The sequence below is a fragment of the Gymnoscopelus microlampas genome, assembly GCF_963454915.1.
Source record: "Gymnoscopelus microlampas genome assembly, chromosome: 24".
NCBI classification, from domain to species: Eukaryota; Metazoa; Chordata; class Actinopteri; order Myctophiformes; family Myctophidae; genus Gymnoscopelus; species Gymnoscopelus microlampas.
In genome coordinates, this window is record NC_139961.1 from 13,398,670 (window position 1) to 13,422,882 (window position 24,213).

Genomic DNA, 24,213 nt, shown 5'->3' on the forward strand with positions numbered 1-24,213 from the left:
AGCCTAGCACGCACTCACGCACACGCGCCCCTGGTAGTGTACACATACCACGTTGTCGTTTGTAATCATATCCAATCAGCCGCCACTTCCTCTCACAAGCACGTTCTCATGTAAACTGATGTATAAATGAATGTGTGTGTGTGTGCTCGCTAATCACTCTATTAACATAATGCACACGCACCAAATCAATTAAAAATAACCACACAGCATCGTCAGGGGTAGTGAAAACAATAACAGGACAGCAAAGATAGCACAGGTAGCTTCCTACCCGTCGTTGCTTCCGAGAAACCTTGTTTCTCGGAAACAAGGTTTATTGTGACTAAAAAATAACTACACTGTATCCATTGGAAACACAGGTTCCCCTCCCCACCTTCCACCCCCCCCCCCCATTTCCTCGAAAGGTCACAGCTTTCGGACTTACAAGGTTTCCGCCCGGCAAACAAAGCTGAATGCCGGAGTCTTTTATTTTCCCACTATTCAACAGCCATTTAGCTGTGCCCAACACGGGGACGACGACGACACACATGGCCGCACCCACCCCCCTTTTAAAAAGCCATCAACAGAGATCCATATCTCACCCTCACGGACCCTGCCTGCCTGTCTGTCCCTGCCTGGCTGACCACACAATGGAGAAGGATGGCAGGGTTTACAGAAAGCTCACAGGGTTCACACCGAAATGGAAATTAATTTCTCTCTCCCGACACTCACAGATACACACGCGCGTGCGCGCGCGAGCGCGAGCGTGTTTGTATTGCTATACTTGGGAGGACATCAACATTAGAACGGCGAAACTGTTTTGCCATTTCCAATCGTGCTGTGGTAGATCTGCTATTTTCGGTGTATGACACCGGCGCACAAATAAAGTATACATTTGGCATAAGTCCGACCCCAAACCCCTATAAACCTAACATCTAAAATGCCTATAATGCCTATCCCTAACCCCAACCTGAACTTTTCTTAATTGTAGATCTAGACCTATTGTAAAACTGTGTTTCAAACCGTAAAACAGCCATTTGTGAGGACCAGGAAAACTGTCTATTTCTCAAGTTATACTTATACGTTTGGACCTCACAAGTATAGTAATACAAGTGTGTGCGTGCGCACACACACACACACACACACACACACACACACACACACACACACACACACACACACACACACACACACACAGACACAGACACAGAGCACAGCACATGCTGGCACCTGACACCTTCATGTCCCCGCAACAAAAAAAACGAGGCCTTGGAACCCAGTGGTGACCGAGGCGGTCATTTCCGCACCCCTGCAGCACCGTGGTCTCAAAAGGTGTTACCTCGTGCAGTAATTGGGTTTCTATGAAGCAGCTGGCTCAAACATGCCATAGATTGCCTCTAATGGTGTGTCCATTGTAATGGCTGGAGAAAAGGTTTTGGTTGCTGCAAGCCTCTATAGCCCCATTATTTTCTATAACGCGGGCGCTCAATTAAGGAGCGCAGTGTTTTAAGAGCAAACAGCGTTGCTATGGCAGATTAAGTGCTACGCTCCCGTTGTTATTCATCCGCACCGCACTTAATAATCTGCATGGTTTAGTCCACTCATTGAGGAACAGGAATTAGATTCGTTTTTTGTGCGTGTGTGAGAGTTCCAAAGCCCCGTGATAAACGGAGGAGATGAACAACCGAGTTTGTACCTGTTTATTATGCATGGTTATTGGCCCTATGCGTCATTGCAGGTGAGAGACGTGCAGTATCCTTAAAAGAGAGCATTATTTCCCCATTCATCATGTCTGCTTTTGTAAAAGGCAGCCGCGCAAGGGGGGGGGCTTTTTCTAAATCTATCAGTTTTACCCTGCCAGCCCCCCCCCCCACCCCCCCACCCCATATCCCCACAACCAACAACAGCTCTATTTTTTTAAATTTTGCACAGTTTGGATGAACCTAGGGGTCTCCAACATGTCGGTTGGTGAAAAAGGAGCTGAAAGCAGTCTCTTGTTTACCGGACCAGACGAGGAACAGCCAACACAGCAACAGACCCTTCCGTTTAAAGTGGCACACATTCTAACGAGGCTCAAAAAAGGCTTTTCATCCATGGCGGGATTGTTAAACAGGCTATGACTTGTGGGTGGCTGAAACTCTTATTAAAGGAGCATAAAAGTTAGACAGAAAGGATGTACGCCATCATCATCATCATCATCATCATCATGGTACATCGTTTCTGTCTAACTTTTATGCTCCTTGAATTGACGATGTGTACAAGAAGGGCTTTACATTCACCCACTCGTCATTAGAAAAGAACAAATGCACCACCAGCTCAGGGTCAAGAAAGTGCGTTTTGGTTTTCACCAAAGCGCTTTTTGATCCAAGTGGTTGAACGAATACCCGTAAAGTTTTGCAATGCTGGCTGTTTATTCTTCTTTTTTGTTTGCCTAAAATGGCTTGTTAGTATTCCAGCCCCTCCTAGGTGAGACCAAGGACCAAGGGGCACAACAGCCTCAAGCTGGAGCTAATTGCGTGCCTTGTTTTCCGTGATGAATGTCGGCAATATTGTGAATGAGGCCATTTTGGGTAAACCGTAGGACAAATGTAAAAACTATTCCCCCGCAAGGTGTGTGGTGAAGGGGAAAAATGCGATGAAAATGCATTGGTAATCATCTAAACGGCACTTGTTGATTATTCAACCCGTTCAAAGCTCCTAGAAGCAGACATCTGATCAAATACTCCACAATGTAAAAATAATAGTGTGTTTTTTCCCCCTCTGTTGTTTCAACCCAGAGTGGGTTTCATCCAGTCTTAAGTTTGTGACTCATGACATTACGCACTGTGCAGCGGAATTGTATTGTGACAGTTGTAATATTTTTGCCGTACCAGCGTGTCACAGCCGGTGTGTGTCAAGACCCATATCGAGTCTGAGTCATGTCACTGCGTGACAAGACGACGTCGGTTGTCGTTAGTCATGGCTTGTCCTCCTGTGCTCTTAACCTACTGGTTCTCAATGTTTGCCAGGGGTCCAAGAGGACCCTAACCGGTCTTTAACTCTGAGAGTAAAATCTGGGTCCCAGAGATTAAAATATGTATCAAATGGGGGTCCCGTGGCCTAATGCATATCAAACTGAAGTCATTGAAATGTAAAAAGGTTGATAATCATTGCCTTGACCCAAAGCCATGGTAGCCCTGAAGAAAGGAAAACTTAAATGAACACATTATGTCTGGAATATATTATTTTGAAGATATTTTCAGGTAGATTTTTATGACTCCTCTGGCGACGGCCATGGCTGGGAGGCATTGTTTAAGTGGCACTATGTTGTCCACACGTATATTAATACATCCATCCGTCCCATTCTCATGAATGTGTTATCTCAGTATAATGTCTTGAGGGAATTTATTCAAATTTGGCACAAACGTCCGCTTGGACACAAGGATGAACTGATTAGATTTTGATGGTCAAATTTCAAGGTCACTGTATAAAATGGTAAATAGTGAATTTGAATAGCACCATTATCCAAATGGTATACTGTAGAATGTGCATTACATTCACACACTGACAGTGAGCGGCAGTGGTGGAAAGTAACTAAGTACATTTACTTAAAGGCAGGGTAAGTGATATTTTTTGGTTAAAACAAAAAGTATTTTGTTAAAAGGTTAAAATACTATAATCTGATAGTAATCATTGCTATAGAGTGTTTTTTTCAGTAACAGGAGTCTCCCTGTCTCAGCTCTTTAATAAACAGAAAATACATTTTTCGGTAGGTGTCAAAATCTCAACCAATCAGGAGAAAGTACCCATTTTTAAGCTTCATTTTTATAGTGTTCCAGTTCCAATTTTGCCTGCTCATTTCTTTGTGTCATCACTTCCAATTTCACTTGTTTAATCTGTATCCTGATTCTCTATCCTGGTTGGATAAAATTGGAAATGAAACTGAGACAAGGAGACTTCTAATACTGAACAAACACTCTATAGCAATGAGTACTATCAGAATATAGAGCTATTTAACAATTATTTTAACCAACGCAAATCACTTACCCTACCTTTAAGTACAATTTTGAGGTATTTCCCATTCCCATTTCCAAAACTTTTACTTCTACTCCACTACATCTCGGATCCAAATAGTGTACTTTTACTCCACTACAATTATTTGAAAACTTTATAGTTACTAGTTAGTTTGTAGTTTTTTTCTAACGTCCCAACCATCTGACCACCTCAGGGGCCTTTAGGATCTGGAGGCCCGTTTCAAGAGCTAATGCGGGGCACCCACATATTACCGTTCACCCACTGGTGCAGTACGTCCCCCTGACTGCAGCATAGGGGTGCAAAGGTTCACAAAACTCACGGTTCCGTTCGGTTAGATATTTTGGTGTCACGGTTTGATTTTTTTTTTAATGTATTTGTAATTTATTAAAACTACGTCTTATTTGTTTTAACTTTGAACAATGCCCAACTTCTAGGGTTCTCCAAGTGGTCCTTGAGGGGGTTTCAGGGGGTCTCCAGCAAAATGTGTTAATACAGTATCAAAATGCTTTAAAAAGAAAGAGCACTGTAGAAGCTATTTCACTGGGTCATTGGTATGGTGCACCTGCTTAATATGTTGGTGTGAAACTCTGTATTTTAGTTTTGCAATAATAATAAAAACAAAAAAAATTGGTTCATTTGGTGCAGGCCGTACGGGGCCGTTTGGTAAACCGGTTTGGTTTGGTATTTTACACCCCCACGTTGGCACATTATCTAACAATGCCATTGTCCTGTGTGTTTCTACCCCCCCCCCACTCCCTCCTCCTCCCCCCTCCCCATGCAGGACAATCAAGGAGCACCTCGGGGAGCAGGAGGTGTCCATCTCTCTCATCATCGAGTCCCTGGAGGAGGCCGACCTGGGCAACTACTCCTGCTACGTGGAGAACGGAAACGGGCGACGGCAGGCCAACCTCCAGCTCGTCAAGAGAGGTGAGAGACGTGCACGGATGCAGGCACGCACGCACGCACGCACGCACGCTTGTCCACGCAAAGTATTGCTTTACTTGTGAGGACATGACCCTTTTAGGATGGGAATTGTGTAGTTATAGCCTGGGACCAGTGCAAAAAAAAAATGCCCTCCGCGATTTGGGTCTGGCACCGTTCCGTTGCGAATCCATTTCCTGCTCCCGAAGTCTGGGGTGACCAATCAGGGCCCAGTATTCAAATATGGGAGACTGTAATTGGTAGTTGGTTGTAAGTCTAACCAATTGCGTCCAGAGCCATTTTTTTGATCCCGCCCCTTGGGAAAAAAATCGTCCTCATAGAAGCACCATACTCATAACCACGCAGTGATATAGTCTGGCTATAGTAGTTATACTTAGTTGTTTGCGGGTGTCATGCAGCGGAAATAGCCGATCTACAAGCTCAGAACGTGTGATGTTGCAACGCATTGTTTGCTTATAGATTGGCTATTTGTGTTGCTCTACGACCGCACACAACTACTGTAAGTATAAATCAGGCCTGACTCCAATCCTAACCTCTAAACCTAACCTCTAATCCTAACTGCTAAATTGCTAATGCTAACCCATAATAATCTCTAGGCCCAACTTTAAACAAATCAACTCTAAACACACACACACACACACACACACACACACACACACACACACACACACACACACACACACACACACACACACACACACACACACACACACACACACACACACACACACATACACACACACACACACAGACCACGGACACTTGGAATCTCCCCAGACACACACAAATCCCTATGCATAATGTATGTACTGTATAATAATGTAATGTACCGGTAGCCTATAATGTACACATGCATTTTCACAGATGCATCTCGCACAATGCGTAAAAATCAATGTACTGCACGGATCCAGAATATGCCCCTATTTGAGTATTCACAGGTGCATTAATGGACCTTGAAGTCGGACCTTGACAGCTCCGCATGAATCGCGAAACAAAACTGTCGGCGGCTGAATTCAGCCCCAGTGAATCTTGCGACAGCTTTTTTCTTCCTCCCCCTCTTTGAAGCCGAGACTAAATAAGAGGCTCGAGTATGCTATGAAAAAAAAGTTGGTTCATTTGATCAGGGGGGCACGCTGCAAAAGTGACTCGAAGCGCTGGGTGGGTGAGTGCAAGGCCTTTGATCAATACCGTGTTCAATAACGGTGTCTCTTTTCGTCAGCTCCGCCGGCAAAACACTGTCATTTGATACCACCTGGCCTTTATACTTTGAGAACAGACCAGTGCCAGTGATTGAGCTGTTGGAAAGTACAAGGTGCAGGATCCGAGGACTCAAGTGGTCCGCCGCGGCCTTGGGAGAAGGGAGGGTGGGAGGAGGTGGGTTATGTAGCCAAAAGGGAGAGAAGGCCTAGACATGCATCAAAGACTGAGGAACTATTAGGTAGAAAGAAAGTAATGCAGGTTTCACTTCACTCACACACACGCACACACGTGAGCGAACACACACACACACACACACATGCACACACGCGCTCACACAGTAACATACTTCACCTTAGCTGACCACAGTGCTCTTTCACTCAATCGATTTCTTTAAACCTTTAGCCACTGGAGATGCGTTAAGAAATACTGTTGTGGTTTTCAAACTATTCTTCAACGTGCCAGCCTCTCTGTGACCGTTTGTTTTCCTCTAGGAATCGATTCAGGGTTTGTTTCTTTTTGGGGGGGGGGGTTTCTTTTTAATTAGTTAAAGATACACAATGTTAACGCAAATGTGTTTCTGCATGGCTCATAGTTTTTCGCAGACGTCGGGCCTGGGTAAGGGCTCTGTGCAGCCTTAAATGTGTTGGCATTGCATGAATTTATACAGTTCGCTCCACCCGCTCTGGGTTTGGCTGCCCTGTGACTCTGCTTTTTTCCCTGTGTTTCGCCCAGGTGGACGTGGTTTTGAGGTTAGGTTTAAGCATAGTTTCTGTGAGGTTAGGGTTAACCCGCTTTGGGCGGGAACCCCTATTTGTAACTATACTTTTCAGGATGGGAACCCTGTTTTGCTATGTACAGTTTATAGCAACATACATTTTTTGTAATTTTTGAATACATATTTGAAGTTTTTCAGAAAACTTGGGTCAGGATTTAGAAGGCGTTTTTAGAATCAAAGTAGTCTAAATGGCTTAAGGTAAGGGTTAGGCATAGTGTCGGTGAGGTTAGGGTTAGGCATAGTGTTTAGGTTAGGGTTAGGTCTAGGTTTAGGCATAGTTTCTGTGATGTTAGGGTTAGGCATAGTGTTTGTGACGTTAAAGTTAGGTTTAGGAATAGTTTCTGTGAGGTTAGGGTTAAGGTTAGGTTTAGGCATAGTTTTTGTGAAGGTAAAGGTTCGGGTTTGGGCGCCACACCAAAGAAGGAAGGTGCCCCGCCCTGTTCCCCTCCATTTGCTATATTAAAGGGTTTTCATATTGCAGAAGTCCTTATAGGATTGAGAGACTTTTCAAAAAGCATCTCGATAGATGCTAGTTTACCATGCAGATGTTGGTCACTTATTGCTTCCTTAGGGTTCATGCTTGTACTCTGGTCTGCTTAACCACTGCTGAAACCTAGCATCCATATTCATGGGGGAGGTCAAAAATAGCAGATCTACAAGCTCACAACGCGTCACAACGTGACGCGTTGTGAGCTTTTTTTTTTTTTTTTGTGAAGAGCGAACCGGTGTTCCCTAAGTGCAGTTATAATTCAGGTCTGTTTTTTTTTTTACCATGAATAGAGGGTTTAAGCAGTTAAATTGTAAAATAGTAAATCACCAGCCGTCCCAGTGTTTCTCCCTCTCTGCTGTTGGTGCTTTGTGCATCTGTGGTGCAATGCAACACAAGTCAATGTTTGTGCTGCTGCATGTTAGGAGAAAATAAAACAAGTTCTGTCGCGCGCTGGTGTCTCATGCTGAAAATAGCCGATCTACAAGTGTGGCAAGCCTCTGCCTGATGACCAAAAGCCTAATATCTCCCCCAGCCGAGGGGGTATTCTCCTTTATAGGCTATAGTGGTTAAGATGTTAGGCTTTCCACACGGAAGACCCGCGTTCGAATCCCACACGTTACATTGGTGCCGTGGGTGAGTGTAGCGGTAGTGGTTAAGATTTTGTCTTTCCACGTGGGAGACCCGGGTTCGATTCCCGGGGCGTTACACAAGCTCTCGATGTGTCGCTGCATACAGCGCTATGGGCTTGTAGATCGGCTATTGTCGGTGTGCAACATGGAGCAGCTCAGTATAAATCTAGATAAAGATTGAAGGGGCTCGAATCCCATGCACCGCTCTACGACGTCCTCCCGGTGGGGGCTCCTTCCTCACTGGCAGGTGAGTCGGTAGGATGTACAACAGCAGTGACAACACACAGAAATGTGTGTGGGGAGGGAATGATTCCAACACGGAGCCTCTGTGGAAATATGCCTTCGTATCCTTAACCCTTTAAGACCGGGAACGCATCTGTGTCATTTTAAGATTTCTTTGGCTATATAAAAATAGCAGATCTACAAGCTCATAGCGCGGCACCGAGTGCCGCGCTATGGGCTTGTAGATCAGCTTTTTTTTTTTTAAATTGTGAAAATGTGTGCAAATCTTTAGGTTGAATACTTTTTTAAAGCGAAAGTTTTTCAACTCAAATCTTTTTACAAGTTCACAAAAAAAAACTCTAAATTTTACAAATGTCTTGTAAATCCTAACATATTTTTTTCCTAAAGTTTTTTTAAATATTTTTTTTACTTATGTTGCTCATTATTATTATCAATGGTTTTCAAACTTTTTGTGTCAAGGACCCCCAAAATAATATGTATTTGTCCGCGGACCCCCTCCCATCTAAAAACGTTTTGTTCCAGGGGCACGATTTTTCTAAAAATACCAGATCTGCAAGCTCATAGCGCGGCACTCGGTGCCGCGCTATGAGCTTGTATATCTGCTATTTTTGAATAGCCAAAGAAACCTTAAACTGACACACATGGCGTTTCCTTCCCGGCCTTAAAGGGTTAATAGCCCTCTTTTCAGCAGTCACATAGATTGTCTCTCTCTCTCTCTCTCTCTCTCTCTCTCTTTCTCCCCTTTCTCGTCTCCCTCGCTCACACTCTGTCTCACACCCGTGCACACACTTCCCACTTTTGAAAAGTGTACCCTGGCTAAGACACAACTCGCTGCACTTACATTAGGCACAGGCCTCAGCCCGACCCTTTCTCCACGCGCAAAAAAAATAAATAAACTCTATTTGTTGCCACAGTGGTTAGACTTCATTTTGCTCTATCTCTCTCTCTCTCTCTCTCTCTCCGGATCCGTGAGGATAGACGAGCCCGCCGAGCGGCTGCACAGTGCTCACTAAACCTGCAGGGGTCAGTGTGTGTAGATGTAAATGTTGTTTTTGTCTCCGCCAGGCCGAAGGTGATGTGGCAGAGATGTTTTGCACTCTGTCCATCCGTGTGTGTCTGTGTGTGTGTGTGTGTGTGTGTGTGTCCGTCTGTCTGTCTGTGAACAGCTAATCTCCGGCACCGTTGGCCCGATCGCTCCGAAACTGTGCACACACGCTCTCCGATTTTTCAGATCAGCCTGTTATAATTTTTTCTAAATTGCTATATTTTTTCATATTACTCCTACAGATTTTGTCCAAATATCACACAAATCGGTACACAGTATCTCTATAGTCATTAAACCAAACAGGTCTTTCACATTTTTCATATTCCATCCTGAATGGCTAAGATTCCGCACTGAAGAGACACTTATTTACTCAAGCTTTTGGCAATTAATTTGTTTATTGTGTGTACTGTAGGGCGTCCTTGGGTTTCTGAAAGGCGCTATATAAATCCAAGTTATTATTATTATTATTATTAAGATTGGCTTCCAAAGTTTGCAGGAGTGGTTCGTTTTGAACAAAATGGCTCAAATCATGAACACAGCGTGCAATTGCCGTGACACTTTACACGCCAATGCCTCAGTCTAGGCCAAGGAAGAAATGCCGTCCTTTTTTACCTATAACTGGACCGATCGGCGCGAAACGTTGCACGCACAGAGGCCAAGGAAAAACCTCTGTCCTGCATTTTTCACGTCAGCCTTGTATAGTGCCACCAGGATGCAAAACATTTATATCACTCCTACAGATTTTGTCCAAACATTTTTTTTTTGTATTACTTTTCTCTCGAAACATCAACTTTTTCTAGTTTTTCTGTGCATTTGTCGATAGCGTTGCATTGCCGTGTGAGAAATGTACTGTAAGCTGGGAAGAAGGGGGCCAAGTACAGACCCTTGGGGGACCCTGGCCAACAAAGTATATACGGTTTAATTGGTTGAACCAAGTCTCCTCCTATATTCCATTAACACAAACCATGAGTGACTACAAAAGAATCTTGCGAAATATACACACAAAGAAATCTACCAAGGCTGCATTTTCCAAAAATCCTGAAGTGAACTTGTTCTTTTTTTCTCTCTCTCTCCTCCCCTCCAAAGTGCAGTTTTTCTTTCTCTTCTATCTCGGCAGCAGTGGCTTGCATCTGTGAAGGGTATGAAACAGTCGGCTGTTCCCCCATAAAAGAGCCGCAGAGAAAGAAGAAACACAGGCAGACAGTGAACAAGGACGGCTAATCAACCAGAGCAGGACTTAAATAACAAAGCACCTTCCTTCAACATGCAGCCCTGACGCGTTCATGTTTCATTTCCTGTGGCTGTCGGATCGGAAACCTTGTTTGCCCAAAACCGTTCCTTTTTAACAGTGATGGGAAACGTTCTCGCATGTTTTACTTAAAGCAGCACTATGTAACTATTTTGTATTGAATAAAATGCAATATGTGGTAGTATGTTGATACAATCCTCGATTCTGATTGGCTGGTTTCTGTTTAGTAGACGTACTAAATGAGACTATAATTTACACCTTAGATCAGTTTATATCAAGCACAGGTGCGTGATTTGTTTCTACGGTGATCGAGCATTATCTGTAGCTGAATGAGGTAAGGGGAGTGCTTGTTCTCCTTACAAGCCCCGGCCGTGCTGGGCTTCTAAGCACCGCCCGTGTGGGACGGCAAGTGACTTTGGGCATCCCTCGCAAACCATCTGTGCTGGAAGGGTACTGTAAGTAGCTTGGCTTGCAAAATTTGTACGGGAAGTTCACTGATGTATAGTGATAAATCTGGCTTAATTTAACTTTCTATCGAATGTCTTAGGTGAGACAATGAGATTGAGCCAACGGTTATGTTGTGTTTCTCTGTGTTTGTTTTGGAAACATTAGACTGCCCTAGCGCGTCTGATATCATGTCTAGAGGGGTGGGTTCAAAATCTCCGGAGAAGAATTCTGGCGGATCCTATTGGTTCACCGATCTGTCCGTCACCCCGCCCCCTATGTGCAGCATTGAGGGCCCTGACGTCACAACATTTGGAGCGACGGCCACTGCACTCTGGTTGGTTGGGGAAATGAAACACTTCCTATTCCAGGAACGTCAACACACTGGTCCAGGCTTTTATTTTTTAACAAAACTAAAAACTAAAAGCCTGGCTAGGAAAACATTGACGTCTAACACACTGGACTGGCTGTGGCTGAGTAAACAGACACTTGTGTCAGGAGGAAGTGGCTCTTCCTGGTAGCCGGGAACTAGTTTTCTTGTAGAAGTTGTTCTTGTCATATTATTAAGAACTGTTTCATGTATCAAAAGCAGAGGTGGATTTTTCCTTTTCAGAATCCACGTTTTCCACACGCAAATCCATGCTGGACGGGTGCTGTAGTATTCAGGCATAGTAGACGTGCTATTAATGCAGACTTCATGTTTTTGGACCGACGTTACTGATCTCGTTAAAAGTACAAAAGCTATGTGGTTTGTGGAGTGGCCATTTAAATTGTGAACCTTTTCACTCGGCTCTGAGAACCTCTCAACCTCTCTCAGCGTTGTCATTTAAAGGGGACCTATATGCAAATTTCCAGCTATTGTATTTTATTCTGGGACTCCACTAGAGTAGCTTTGCATGAGTCACAGTTCAAAAAAGTCCTTATTTATGTGATACTGGCTCTTTCTTTTATGCAGCCTTTCATTTCAGCCTCTGTCTAAGGCAATTGTTCCCAAACTGGGGGTCCCCAAATGACTTTGGGGGTCCCTAGATGATTAGCTTAATGTGCAACATTGTTTTCTCACTCAACAGCAAACAAATCAACACTGTATCTGCAGATTTCTAAAGGGACAATTTAAGACCTTTTTAATACCTATAAAATGCATCATAGTAATAATCAAAAAATAACACCATTAATGTGTCAAAAGTAATCAACAAACTATTGTGTAAAAATGATTTAACATTGGCCAAATTGTCAAATATTTGAGGCAAAAATGGTGAAAACAATTTACATGCCCATCTACATGCTCAGCTTGTAGATGGGCTATTTTCATAATATTTATTTGTGTAACCATAAGTCAAACTCAACACCTACAATTCCAAGAGCTTGTCGGGGTAGGGGGTCCCTAGTTCAAGTATGATTACTTTGGGCGGTATTTGGTGGGGTCGCGGCCTGAAACGTTTGAGAACCACCGGTGTAAGGTCAAAATTAACACTGCATCATACAGAGTTAATTTTTTTGTCGGCCTGGCCCACTGCGCTCTGCACTAATCAGTCAGTTGATGTCAGGTCCATGTTCCAGTCTGCCTTTGTGCTCTCTGATTAGTCTCCAATTGCTCCGGCAGCCTGTGTGCATCCGTGCTGGCAGTGCAAGGTGAGGCTAATTCATTCTGTAAGCAGTGGACAGACTGAGGCTCCGACCATACGACGCACGCGCAAGAGACAATTACATTATTGGCCAGTATCTGGGTGACCGGATCAAAACTGTTCATTTGGCAGGATAGCAAGAACTGCTTTTGGGGGACAGTGTGGGGCATGGATGGACAATAATAATGAACTATTTAATTTGTTATTAACCCTTTAAGACCTGAGGCGATTCTTAAAAAAAACAAAAAACAAACAAAAAAAAAGTGACACAGATGCGTTCCAGGTCTTATAGGGTTAAATGCCTTGGTTTCATATGTGACGGTAATCTCTCAAGACAGATTCTGCTAACAGCAGAAGCTGTCGGCACCACTGCCTTAATGTAGTGTTGTTAATGGTAGGAATAAACACAGAAGCACCCGGGAGGAAGTGGACAAAGTAAGGGGAGAAACAGTTCCTGATTCTAGACAAAAAAGGAGGTGGTGCCCCCTGAGGCAAAAACAAAGGGATTTCTATTTTCCTCCTATTTTTTTTATAACCAAATCGATCCTGTGCACAGTAGCCGGTGAAATTATGTAATATTTTATAAAGATAAATAATGCGAAGACGCTACGGAAAGCCTATACAATCAGGATAGGCCCACAACATTGTTGCATTTTGAATTGTTGCTTTAAAGACGAGCGTAAAGAGTAAAGAATGTTTTGGACATTTCCTGATGAGAGCAGTTTCTCTGGGAGGGGCTAAACACCTCACCTGATGCTCAGGTGAGTTTGTTTCAGTGATGTCATCAGTTTCACCTGATGTGTGATTTGGGAACCTACCCAAGCTGTTCGGCACAGAGTTCGGCACGGCGACTCACTCGCCTTATGGCTCGCTCGCCGGTGCCTCTCGAAGGTTCAAGTCTGCTTTAGACGGCGTGCCTCCGTCGTTGTAACTGTTTTTAGAGTGCATCACCATCTTTTGGCCAGTGTGTAATGCTATACCCTAGAGTGCATCGCCATCTTTTGGCTATAATAATGATTTCACTGCCTTCAGTGGACACTGGGTGGGCTGGGTGGTTTATAACATATTATTCTGTGGTATGACAACATTTGTATACGAAAATTGCTGGCGCTGGGGGAGTACTTTATGAAAATACTCTGGCACTGAGAGAGTTAATAGTGTGTTCTTACTTGATGTTGTGCTTGGACTTGTATTCGCTTTTGATTAAATCCATGATTGCTGCAGCAGTCCGTTTGAATGGTCCATCAAATACAACACTGGGATGTTATAGACAAAGCATACCAAAATATCGTCTGTCGGGTGCAGTGGTGTAAAGTAACAGAGTACATTTACTCAATTACTGTACTTGAGTACAATTTTGAGGTACTTTTACTAATTTTTTACTAATACTAACATTTACAATGTTCAATACTTTTACTTCTACTCCACTACATCTCAGAGGCAAATATTATACTTTTACTCCACTACAATTATTTGAAAACTTTAGTTACTAGTTACTTTGCAGATAAACATTATTATATTATAAAACATACATTAACCACTTCAGACCTATTTTATACCTAGGCTATTTGAAAACAGCAGATCTACAAGCTCACAACGCTTGTGGACAACGCTTGTGGATCCGCTACTTTTGATACTTTCGTGTGGCGCTGTAGTGTGATCAAGTAGCCGAGGGCGTCAATGTATGAATTGGGACTGTCCAACAAAATGGTCACCCTACTGTATAAGTCCATAGCAAGCAAAGGTGGGGGACAAGGGGAGAGGCGCAGTGGTGGAAAGTAACTAAGTACATTTACTTAAGTACTGTACTTAAGTACAATTTTGAGGTATTTGTACTTTACTTGAGTATTTCCAATTTCCAATACTTTTACTTACTACTCCACTACATCTCAGAGGCAAATATTGTACTTTTACTCCACTACATTTACTTGAAAACTTTAGTTACTAGTTACTTTTCAGATATAAATTATGATATAATGAAACATACATTAACCACTTTAACCCTATTTTATACCTAGGCTATTTGAAAATAGCAGATCTACAAGCTCACAACGCGTCGCATCGCGACGCGTTGTGAGCTTGTAGATCGGCTATTTTCAAATATTTAGTACTTTTACTTTTGGTACTTTAAGTACATTTTGATGCCAATACTTTTGTACTTTTACTCAAGTAAATTTAGAATTCTGGACTTTTACTTGTAACAGAGTGTTTTTATATTGCAGTATTGGTACTTTTACTTAAGTAAAGAATTATAGTACTTTTTCCACCACTGTTTATTGGCCTTATTTTGTTTGTAGTGTGTGTTAATGTGTAGTAGTGTGTCTGTGAGCTCATCCGTGTAAGAGAGACAAAACAGAGTACACACAGACAGATGAAGCCATCCACGCTGGACTGCGTGCCTCCGTGTATCAAGACAAAAATCTTTTCTTGTTGCTCTCGTCCTGTCTGCTATATGTAATAGTCTGTTACAGCCTCCGAAACACTTATCTGCGAACGGCGGCTTCGGATTTGAGTCGATGGCGTGCTCTCATTGTGACGTACAGTATACAGCGACCTGTGCATGTTATGATGTTCCTTTCCTCACATCTTTATTTTACCTTTCTCTCTCTCTCTCTCTCTCTCTCTCTCTCTCTCTCTCTCTCTCTCTCTCTCTCTCTCTCTCTCTCTCTCTCTCTCTCCATTTTAATTCAGTTCATTTCAAAGGAGCTTTATTTGTGGGAGAAAACATACACGTTTGCATCGCTAAAGCAAATGTCGAATGAAAACAAAACTGAAATGTATATATGTACAATTGAACGGGAATATGGAATTGTGTACACGTACATACCTACCTTCAGTATACACATTGCAACTTAGAAAAAACTATAGCTTACAAAACCATAAACATTTCTATTTGCTATCTCTCTCTCTCTCTCTCTCTCTCTCTCTCTCTCTCTCTCTCTCTCTCTCTCTCGCTCTCCCCCCCCCTCTCCCCCTCCCTCCTGAAGGACAGAGTAATGTGCAGATGGTATAGAGAGCCCATCATCAGATGTGCTGTAATGTGAATGGGGGGGGGGGGGGGGGGGTGGTGTCCGGTCTTGCGCGGTCCTCGTGAGTTAATTTCTCTTAACCCATTAAGACCGGGAACGCGTCTGTGTCATTTTAAGATTTCTTTGGCTATTCAAAAATAGCAGATATAGATCTGATAGATCTACTATTTATTTTTTTAATCTCAAAATATGTTCCAGGGACCCCCCAGAAGCAAAGATCTGAGTTAAAAATGTATATACAGTATATCTTCAAAGATTTGCACACATTTTCACGATTTCTTTTCCAAAAAATAGCAGATGTACAAGCTCATAGCGCGGCACTCGGTGCCGCGCTATGAGCTTGTACATCTGCTATTTTTGAATAGCCAAAGAAATCAAAAAATGACACACAGATATGTTTTCCCGGTCTTAAAGCGTTAATCGGTCCCATCGCACCGCTGCCACCATATGGACGCCAGGCGGAGAGGAATTGGCCTCCTCCGCTGTAATCGCTGATGCTTGAGGAACAGCTGGCCTGTTATACACTGTCCACATTATCTGAGGTACAGGGACCAGCCAGAGAGAGAGAAGTGAGGAGACAAGGACTTTCTTTGGTCTGGTGGCTGACTGAATCTCTTGTTAACCGCTTAACCCATTAAGACCTGGAACTGTGTCATTTTTAGATTTGAGCTAAAAAAGCATTATTTTACACTTTGGGCTATTCAAAAATAGCAGATATGCGAGCTCATAGCGCGGCACCGAGTGCCGCGCTATGAGCTTGTAGATCTGCTATTTTTGAAAAATCGTGAAAATGTGTGCAAATCTTTGAAATATATATTTTTTTAAAGCGAACATTTTTAACTCAAATCTTTGCTTCTGGGGGGTCCCTGGAACAAAACATTTTGATGGGGGTCCAAATACATATAATTTTGGGGGTCCTTGACATGAAAAAGATTGAGCACCGCTGATATAGAAACAGAGGTTTTTCAGCATACTGTTGAGATTTAGGAGACATGTAGAATCGGCTTCAGGTCTTAATTGGTTAAACCCCATTATGGTTGTGAGCGGAGTCCCTCAGGGCTCTATGCTAGTGATCTTTTTTCTGTTATTGTGGGGAAATAGCTCAACTCAACTCAAACTTTATGTATAAAGCACATATCACAACGACCAAAGTGCTTCACAGGTTAAAACAAAGAAACAGGACTCACACAGGCAAAGGAAATGGATTAAGACAAGAAAATAAAAAGAGGCATGACAAATAATGCACTACAAAGAGAAATAAAAATGCTGAAAACAGCATTGCAAAGGCCACAGGAGTCTTCAATAAAAACCCATTAAGACCGGGAATGTATACTGTGTCATGTTCGATTTTTAGCTAACCATTATTTTATACTTTGGGCTATTCCAAAATAGCAGATCTACAAGTTCATAGCGCGGCAGTGAGTGCCGTGCTGCGAGCTTGTAGATCTGCTATTGACCTACCAGTGACAACATCATTAGTTTTAGCAGTTTTTCTTTTTTTTTTCCCAAACAAGATTCCAAATTATTAACATGAAAACAATGGCTTCCATTATAGCATGTTTACTTTCCACGAATGGAAAGCCTGCAGTGTCTATTAGCTTGGATTTTCCATCGATGATGTCACTGGTAGGCGTGTTTCTGGACTGTCCACAGCCCTCCTCTGAGACACAGACCGAATTGACAAAAATGGTACCATTTTATCATGAGAATTAGTGAGGATCTAGCCTATTATATGAAGATGGGCTGAAAATGGGTGAAGTCGTCCTTTAAGCACAATTATTGTTTTTACTTTACTCAAGTATTTCCACATTTCAATACTTTATGCTTCTAAAATAGTCGATCTACAAGCTCACAATGTGTCGCGATGCGACGCATAGATCAGCTATTTTTTAAACCGTTTGACAATTTCCCCCCAAAAATATACTTTTACTTTGGTACTGTAAGTATAATGTGATGCTAATACTTTTGTGCTTTTACTCAAGTAAAAAAACAGGAAAAGAAATGAGAGGAGAAGGAAGGAAGGAAGATTGGATGAATGAATGTCACAGATTGAAGAAGACGACTTAGGCGAAAATGCACTGCTTGTGTGCGTGCGTCTGTACAAGTTTGTGTGTGTGTGTGTGTGTGTCTCCGGCGCCATCTGCGCGTGCGCGCCGCGCGGCATGAAGGTCGCGGCCGGACAGGCGTGATGAAGCGTCCACAGCCGTCGCTCGTTAGCCCACTGAGAACATCATCCCTCATCACGGGAGCTGTCGGCCCGACGGCCCGCGCACCGCGCCCCGCATCAAACTCCCTAACCAGGTTAAATGTCCGTCCCTGATGGATGGCCGCGCACGCAGCGCCTCGCGCCCGCTCTGAAGTGGTGTGTGTGTGCACGCTACCACAACAACCTCACAATGCGCGGTGGCATCGCAACGCGCTATGAGCTTGTAGATCGGCTATTTAAAAAAAAAAACGTGTAACACTGCAGTATGACAAAGTGGGGCATTAATTTACGAAAAAAGTTCAAATATGAGGAGACTAGGTTTCTGCCCGACAGCAACTGTGTGTGTGTGTGTGTGTGTGTGTGTGTGTGTGTGTGTGTGTGTGTGTGTGTGTGTGTGTGTGTGTGTGTGTGTGTGTGTGTGTGTGTGTGTGTGTGTGTGCGCGTGCGAGCGAGCGCGCACACACGTGCATGCGTGCTTGTGTGAGGTGCAGCCCTTCCGGAGTCAGACATTAGTCAACCAACGAAGGCTGACCACACAGATTCTGCCAGGCGCAGCGAAGGCAAGGGAAGGGGTCGCCCGTCTAAGAGACCCCTGCGTTCAGCGGTAGGAAACCCTGTAGTAGTACGTACGGGCTGAAAGAGTGAGAAGGGAGATCAAGAGAATAAGGACGATGTACGCGACTGTCTGCACGAGTTAAGCGGAGCGCGCCACCGACGGCCCGAAGTGTCACCCGCTGTCCTGTGACATCAGTTCACTGTCCTGTGTCATTAGCTCTCTGTCCCCATATCATGACAGCCCCGCCATCCTGCAGTGTCAATCCATCGTCCTGGAGTCGTGAGTCCCTCGCAGACCGGAGTCAACACGCTGTCATCTGAGCTATTTTTGGCGCCCTCCTAATCTTTATTCATCCATGTACTGTACATCAGTGATTCCCAAACCTGTGGGGGCCGTGAGGGTATTGCAAGCGGACTAAGATTTTAATTTCTTATTTCATTTAAATGTGTTTATGTTTGTTATTAAAACAGGGGATTAGAGGATGATGGACATGAAAAGTTGGACATCAAAAGTCCACATTTTAATTTAAGAAGAACATAAAACAGTACAGTACAACAAATAACATCCAAAATAAATAAATACGAAGAGAAATAAATTAGCTCCCTCTCTCCCTCCCTACCATGCTTCATAGTGTAGCATGTAAATAAAGGTTGCAATGTGAAAATAATAATGGCAATTCAAATAAATACTTTTATTGATCCAACAAAGGAAAATCCGTTGTCATGGCAGTACCGCAATATGCAACTCAGGACAGATAGAGAAAAAAGAAAACAAACAAGAATACAAAAAAGAAAAATAAGAGTAAACAGGAGGTTATGTAGGCCTACAGGGATTGGGAACAGTGTTCCAAAAACAAAAAGGAGAATTGGGGTCCTTACTTGGCTCTCTGCACTTGGACCACCCGTGATTTGCATGTTATTGCCGCTATTAAGGGTAGTGCAAGTGATGTTTTTTTGTTAAAACAAAAAAGTTTTCATTAAAAGGTTATAACTCTATACTGGTAGTAATCATTGCGTAATCATAGAGTGTTTATTCAGTAGCCTAACAGGGGTTTCCCTGTCTCAAGCCCGTAAACAGGAAATGCCCTATTTTTGGCATTTCTCGATGAGAGCAGTTTTTCTGGGCGGGGCTAAATCTACGCCTTATGTTTCATGACTTTGAAACCAAATTGTATACAGTATACTGAACTCTTTTTTTTCTAATTTGGCTGGGTGGTTCATAACATTATACTGTGGTCAGACACAGTTTTAATACATGATACTGCTTATATAGGCCTACTCATACTCGGGTTAGGGTGCTTCCTGTTTGCGGGGTCTTTAAGTTTTTAGAAGATATACAACATTCAAAACAACAACAGCGGCACACTGTGAAATTAGGGCAGGCCAGGACAGTGTGGATGTTAGTGTAAGGTATTTGTCAGGCCTGGCTGCAGACGGCTTGTCGGGGAGCTGGTGGTATATCGGGGCTACCACTGGCTGGCTGGCTGGCTGGCTGGCTGGCTGGCGGGCGGGCGGGCGATGACGGATGGCAGGAGGAGAGTGGACCACTTCGATCCGCTGAAGTGCAACCGGCTTCAGCTAATGGCCACGAGCTCTGACTGCTCTCCCCCCCACACACACACGCACACACACACCCCCAACACACACACACACACACACACACACACACACACACACACACGCGTTTGTATCGCTACAGTCAACATTTCAAAGCGGCGATTTTATGAACGCACGTTTTAGTCGATGTCAATTATTTTTCACAGTCACCCCAAAGTCGAAAATAGCAGATCTACAAGCTCATAACCGTGTAGTGGCGCGACGCATTATGAGCTTGTAAATTGGCTATTTTCGGTACACCACCATGCATGCTGGTGTGCAACTAAGCATAAATCAGGCACAACTCCAACTCCAACCCCCTAAACCTAACCTCTAAATGTCAAATCATAACCCTATAACCCCTACATGAATCTTTTCGTTTAACTCTAACATTGCTCTCCTGAGGACCAGGAAAAGGGTCCGTTTTCCCCTAAAATGCTATATACTTGTAGGGACAATTCGGCCCGCACAAGTATAGTAACTTAAGTACGTGCATGTGTGCCGCACACACAGCAATTCAGTACTGTACTTTTCTTTAGGTATTTTTACTTTACTGGAGTATTGCCAATTTTCTGTACTTTTACTTCTACTCCACTACATCTCAGAGGCAAATATAATACTCTTACTCCACTACAATTATTTGAAAACTCTACTCACTAGTAATATTGTAGATTTTGATTATTATTACAAAACATACATTACCCACTTCAGCCCTATATACATTTCGGCCATTTGAAAATAGCCGATCTACAAGCTCACAGTGTGTTGTGATGCGACACATTGTGAGCTTGTAGATCGGCTATTTTCAAATGTTTTTTTACATTTTATACATTTGAAAACTTGAAATTGGACATTCTGCATATTGAGTACTTTCTACTTTTGGTACTTTAAGCACATTTTGATACTAATACTTTTGTACTTTTACTCAAGTAAATTTTGAATTCCGGACTTTTACTTGTAACAGAGTATTTCTACATTGCAGTATTGATGCTTTTTTAAGTAAAAGAATGCGAGTACTGTGCGCGCGCACGCACACACACACACACACGCACACACACACACACACACACACACACACACACACACACACACACACACACACACACACACACACACACACACACACACACACACACACTCCCCCCCCCCCCCCCCCGCCACTGCGTGTAGACTCAGCATGGGGGTGTCAGTGGGAAGCTGTCAGAAGCCGCAGTTCCAGTACATCACGTTGTCTCAGTGCATCTGTTAACACTCCATTACACTTGAACAGCCGCTGTCTTGTTTCTTATATCCTCCCGTTTCTGTTTGATTTTTGTCCAAAAAAAATGTTTTGTTCATACTCCTGGTAACCACTTAGTTCTCGTGGATTCTTCCCGAGTATCAATTGTTTGATCGTCGTATCGTGTACACACAGTTTGCAAAGCAATATCTTTTGATTTGTGTTTCCCTCATGTAAAACTTTGATTCATTCTGTCTTGGTTTGAACACACTAACTGGTTGAAAGCGCACAATTCGCTGTCGACTAATACAAATGCCCCCAAAGCAAGACTGGCTCCAATAACGGCATGGTTTCAAGTCAACGTTGCTCTTTTTGACTACAAACAAAGGGTAACCCAGATTATACAACAGGTAGTTCCGACCAAGCAATCTGATTGTGGTTGAAATAGGCTCTCTAGCCATCACAGAACCTGTGATGTTCTGTGATGATGATGTTGTTGTTGTTGTTAAGGTTAAGGTTCCATAACCAGGACCAGCCGGGATCTGGATTTGTGCGCTATTACGGCTCAGTTTCACATAAGATTGTCAGAGCCTAATTTGGGCCCTGCTCAAGAGGTGGTGGTACTACTAGCCCTGAGTCCGGAAGTCAGAATTTGTGTTTTTGTGGCCTAATGCAAATCAAACTAGGGGGTCCATGAAAGGTTGAAAATCATTGTATATATGTTTCAATTTAAATTGTATTAAAAAAAAATGTTTTTTTGTGTACTTTGTCCCTCTCTCTCTCTCTCTCTCTCTCTCTCTCTCTCTCTCTCTCTCTCTCTCTCTCTCTCTCTCTCTCTCTCTCTCCATTCTGTAGCAGAGTTGATGTACACGGTGGAGCTGGCGGGAGGGCTGGGAGCCATCTTGCTGCTGATGATCTGCACGGTGACGCTCTACAAGTGCTACCGGATCGAGCTCATGCTCTTCTACAGGAACCACTTTGGCAGCGAGGACCTGGATGGCGGTAGGATTGCTTTTTGTTTGGCATCTTAGACGAGATCATCAGAATGTGAATTATTATTATAATTTGGTGGTTCTACTGGACAGCCGGCAATCCGACCCGATAGGCATGCACGCAGAGTTTTGAGTCGATATGTCGGTCGGTTCTCGAGACACGCGGGGGGACACTGACGGACAGACAGACTCGTTTGCGCGCTCCAAAACTGTTACTTTTCAGGATTCTACAAACTCAAAATGTGTCGCTTCATGCCGCGTTTCAAGCTTGTAGATCTATACTTATTTGTGATGCTGTTGTATGATCAAATAGGGCGTTAATTTACGGGGGAGAAAACACAACAACTTCAAATATGGAGATAAGAGGTTTCTGCCCGACAGCAACACTATAAAATGTGTTGGTCAAATCACGTTATCTTATCGACTGATAGGTGTGGTATAATAGCCAGTGGCGTGCACAGACATTTTGAGGGGCAGGTGCTCAAGTAAATTAACTTTTTTTTGTTTACTTGGTCTGCTCCTTTTTCCCTCTACACCTATACCTCTTTGCCAAAAATAGCCGATCTACAAGCCCACAACGCCTCGCAGCGCGAGGCGTTGTGGGCTTGTAGATCGGCTATTTTTGGCTAAAGCTCTCCTCAGAAAAGGGATGCTAGGTTTCGAGTGGTTATGGTAAAAAGAAAAATCATATCACATAAAGATTTGGCGGACCCCCTGTAGTAACTCTGAGGACCCCCTAGGGGTCCCGGACCCCCCTGTTGAAGACCCCTGCTGTAAACTGGGCACACTTCAAAAGGGCACTTCTGGTCAAGAGGGCAAAGGGCAGGTGCTCTAGCACCCCACCTAGAGTCTATCTGTGCACGTCCCTGATAATAGCCATATAATATACCATGGCTATGAATCGTTGTACAGTTCTATATCAGTTCACTATATCAGTCTAACGGTGTGACTGGAGCCCTGACATCAGGTTGATGAGGTCACATTCGTGATGTCAGTGTGGGACTTATGTGGGTCATATTTGGGCTGGACTGACAAATGGACAGACGGGCGGGACATACATGGATGTGGGATTATGATTAAGACAATAAAGTCGAACCTTGAACCTTGCATATCTCTGGGAAAAGACACAGAGCTGTGGAGAGATGAGACCACAATATAAAAAATACTTTTACAAGTACAAAAGTATTGGCATCAAAATGTACTTAAAGTACCAAAGTACAGTACAAGCCCACAACGTGTCGCATCGTGAAGCGTTGTATGATCAGCTATTTTCAAATAGACTAAGTATAAAATAGGGCTTAAGTGGTTAGTGTATGTTTTGTTATGTTATGTAACTTGTAACTATTGTCTTTGAATAATTGTAGTGGAGTAATAAGTACAAAATCTGCCTCTGAAAGATAGTGGAATAGAAGTATTAGTAAAGTATTGAAAAAGGGACATGCTCAAATAAAATTGTACTTAAGTTACAGTGCTGTAGATTGAGTAACCACTGACTTTCTCTGAAGCGAAAGTGTCTAAAAACGTTTAAATCTTGTGTCAAAGCAAGTCAGTGGGAAGTTGTGAGATTTCTCTTCCATTATTAGAAACCGAAAATAATCCGGCAAACCTGAACATAATATGTAAATGTTGCATAGCAACCCGCCTTGTGTGCGCAGGCTGTCAGGCTCTACTTTCTTGTCTAAATTATTCTGATAATGAAACCGTTATTATAAAACGTCTTTAATTGGAACGTGGACCGTGTGCATGATTTTGATATTGCCATTTGGAAAGTGTTCTATAAAAGCATTAACTCACAGCCCGGGCCTGCATGCCGTGAGTTATTGCTTACACAGGCGGTAATGGCGTATACATTATGCATTGTACTTGTTTGTGTATTAATGTATGTACACAGGAGGTACTGTAATAGTATACATTATGCATTGTACTTGTTTGTATTATGTACGTAAATAGAAGCATGAGGAGGTAATATTATATGCATCATGTA

The 24,213-nt window shown here is 43.2% G+C and overlaps 1 protein-coding gene across 1 annotated transcript in view; it reads left to right on the forward strand.

Moving 5' to 3' along the window:
- Positions 1–24,213, forward strand: part of LOC311040419 (interleukin-1 receptor accessory protein-like 1) — a gene marked incomplete at both ends in the record, with an annotated part of 684,931 nt that overhangs the window by 632,995 nt on the left and 27,723 nt on the right. The window contains 2 exons of the mRNA XM_084050699.1: positions 4,772–4,917; positions 22,093–22,239. Coding sequence (XP_083906825.1) covers positions 4,772–4,917; positions 22,093–22,239 — 293 coding nt within the window. The remainder of the gene's footprint in view (positions 1–4,771; positions 4,918–22,092; positions 22,240–24,213) is intronic.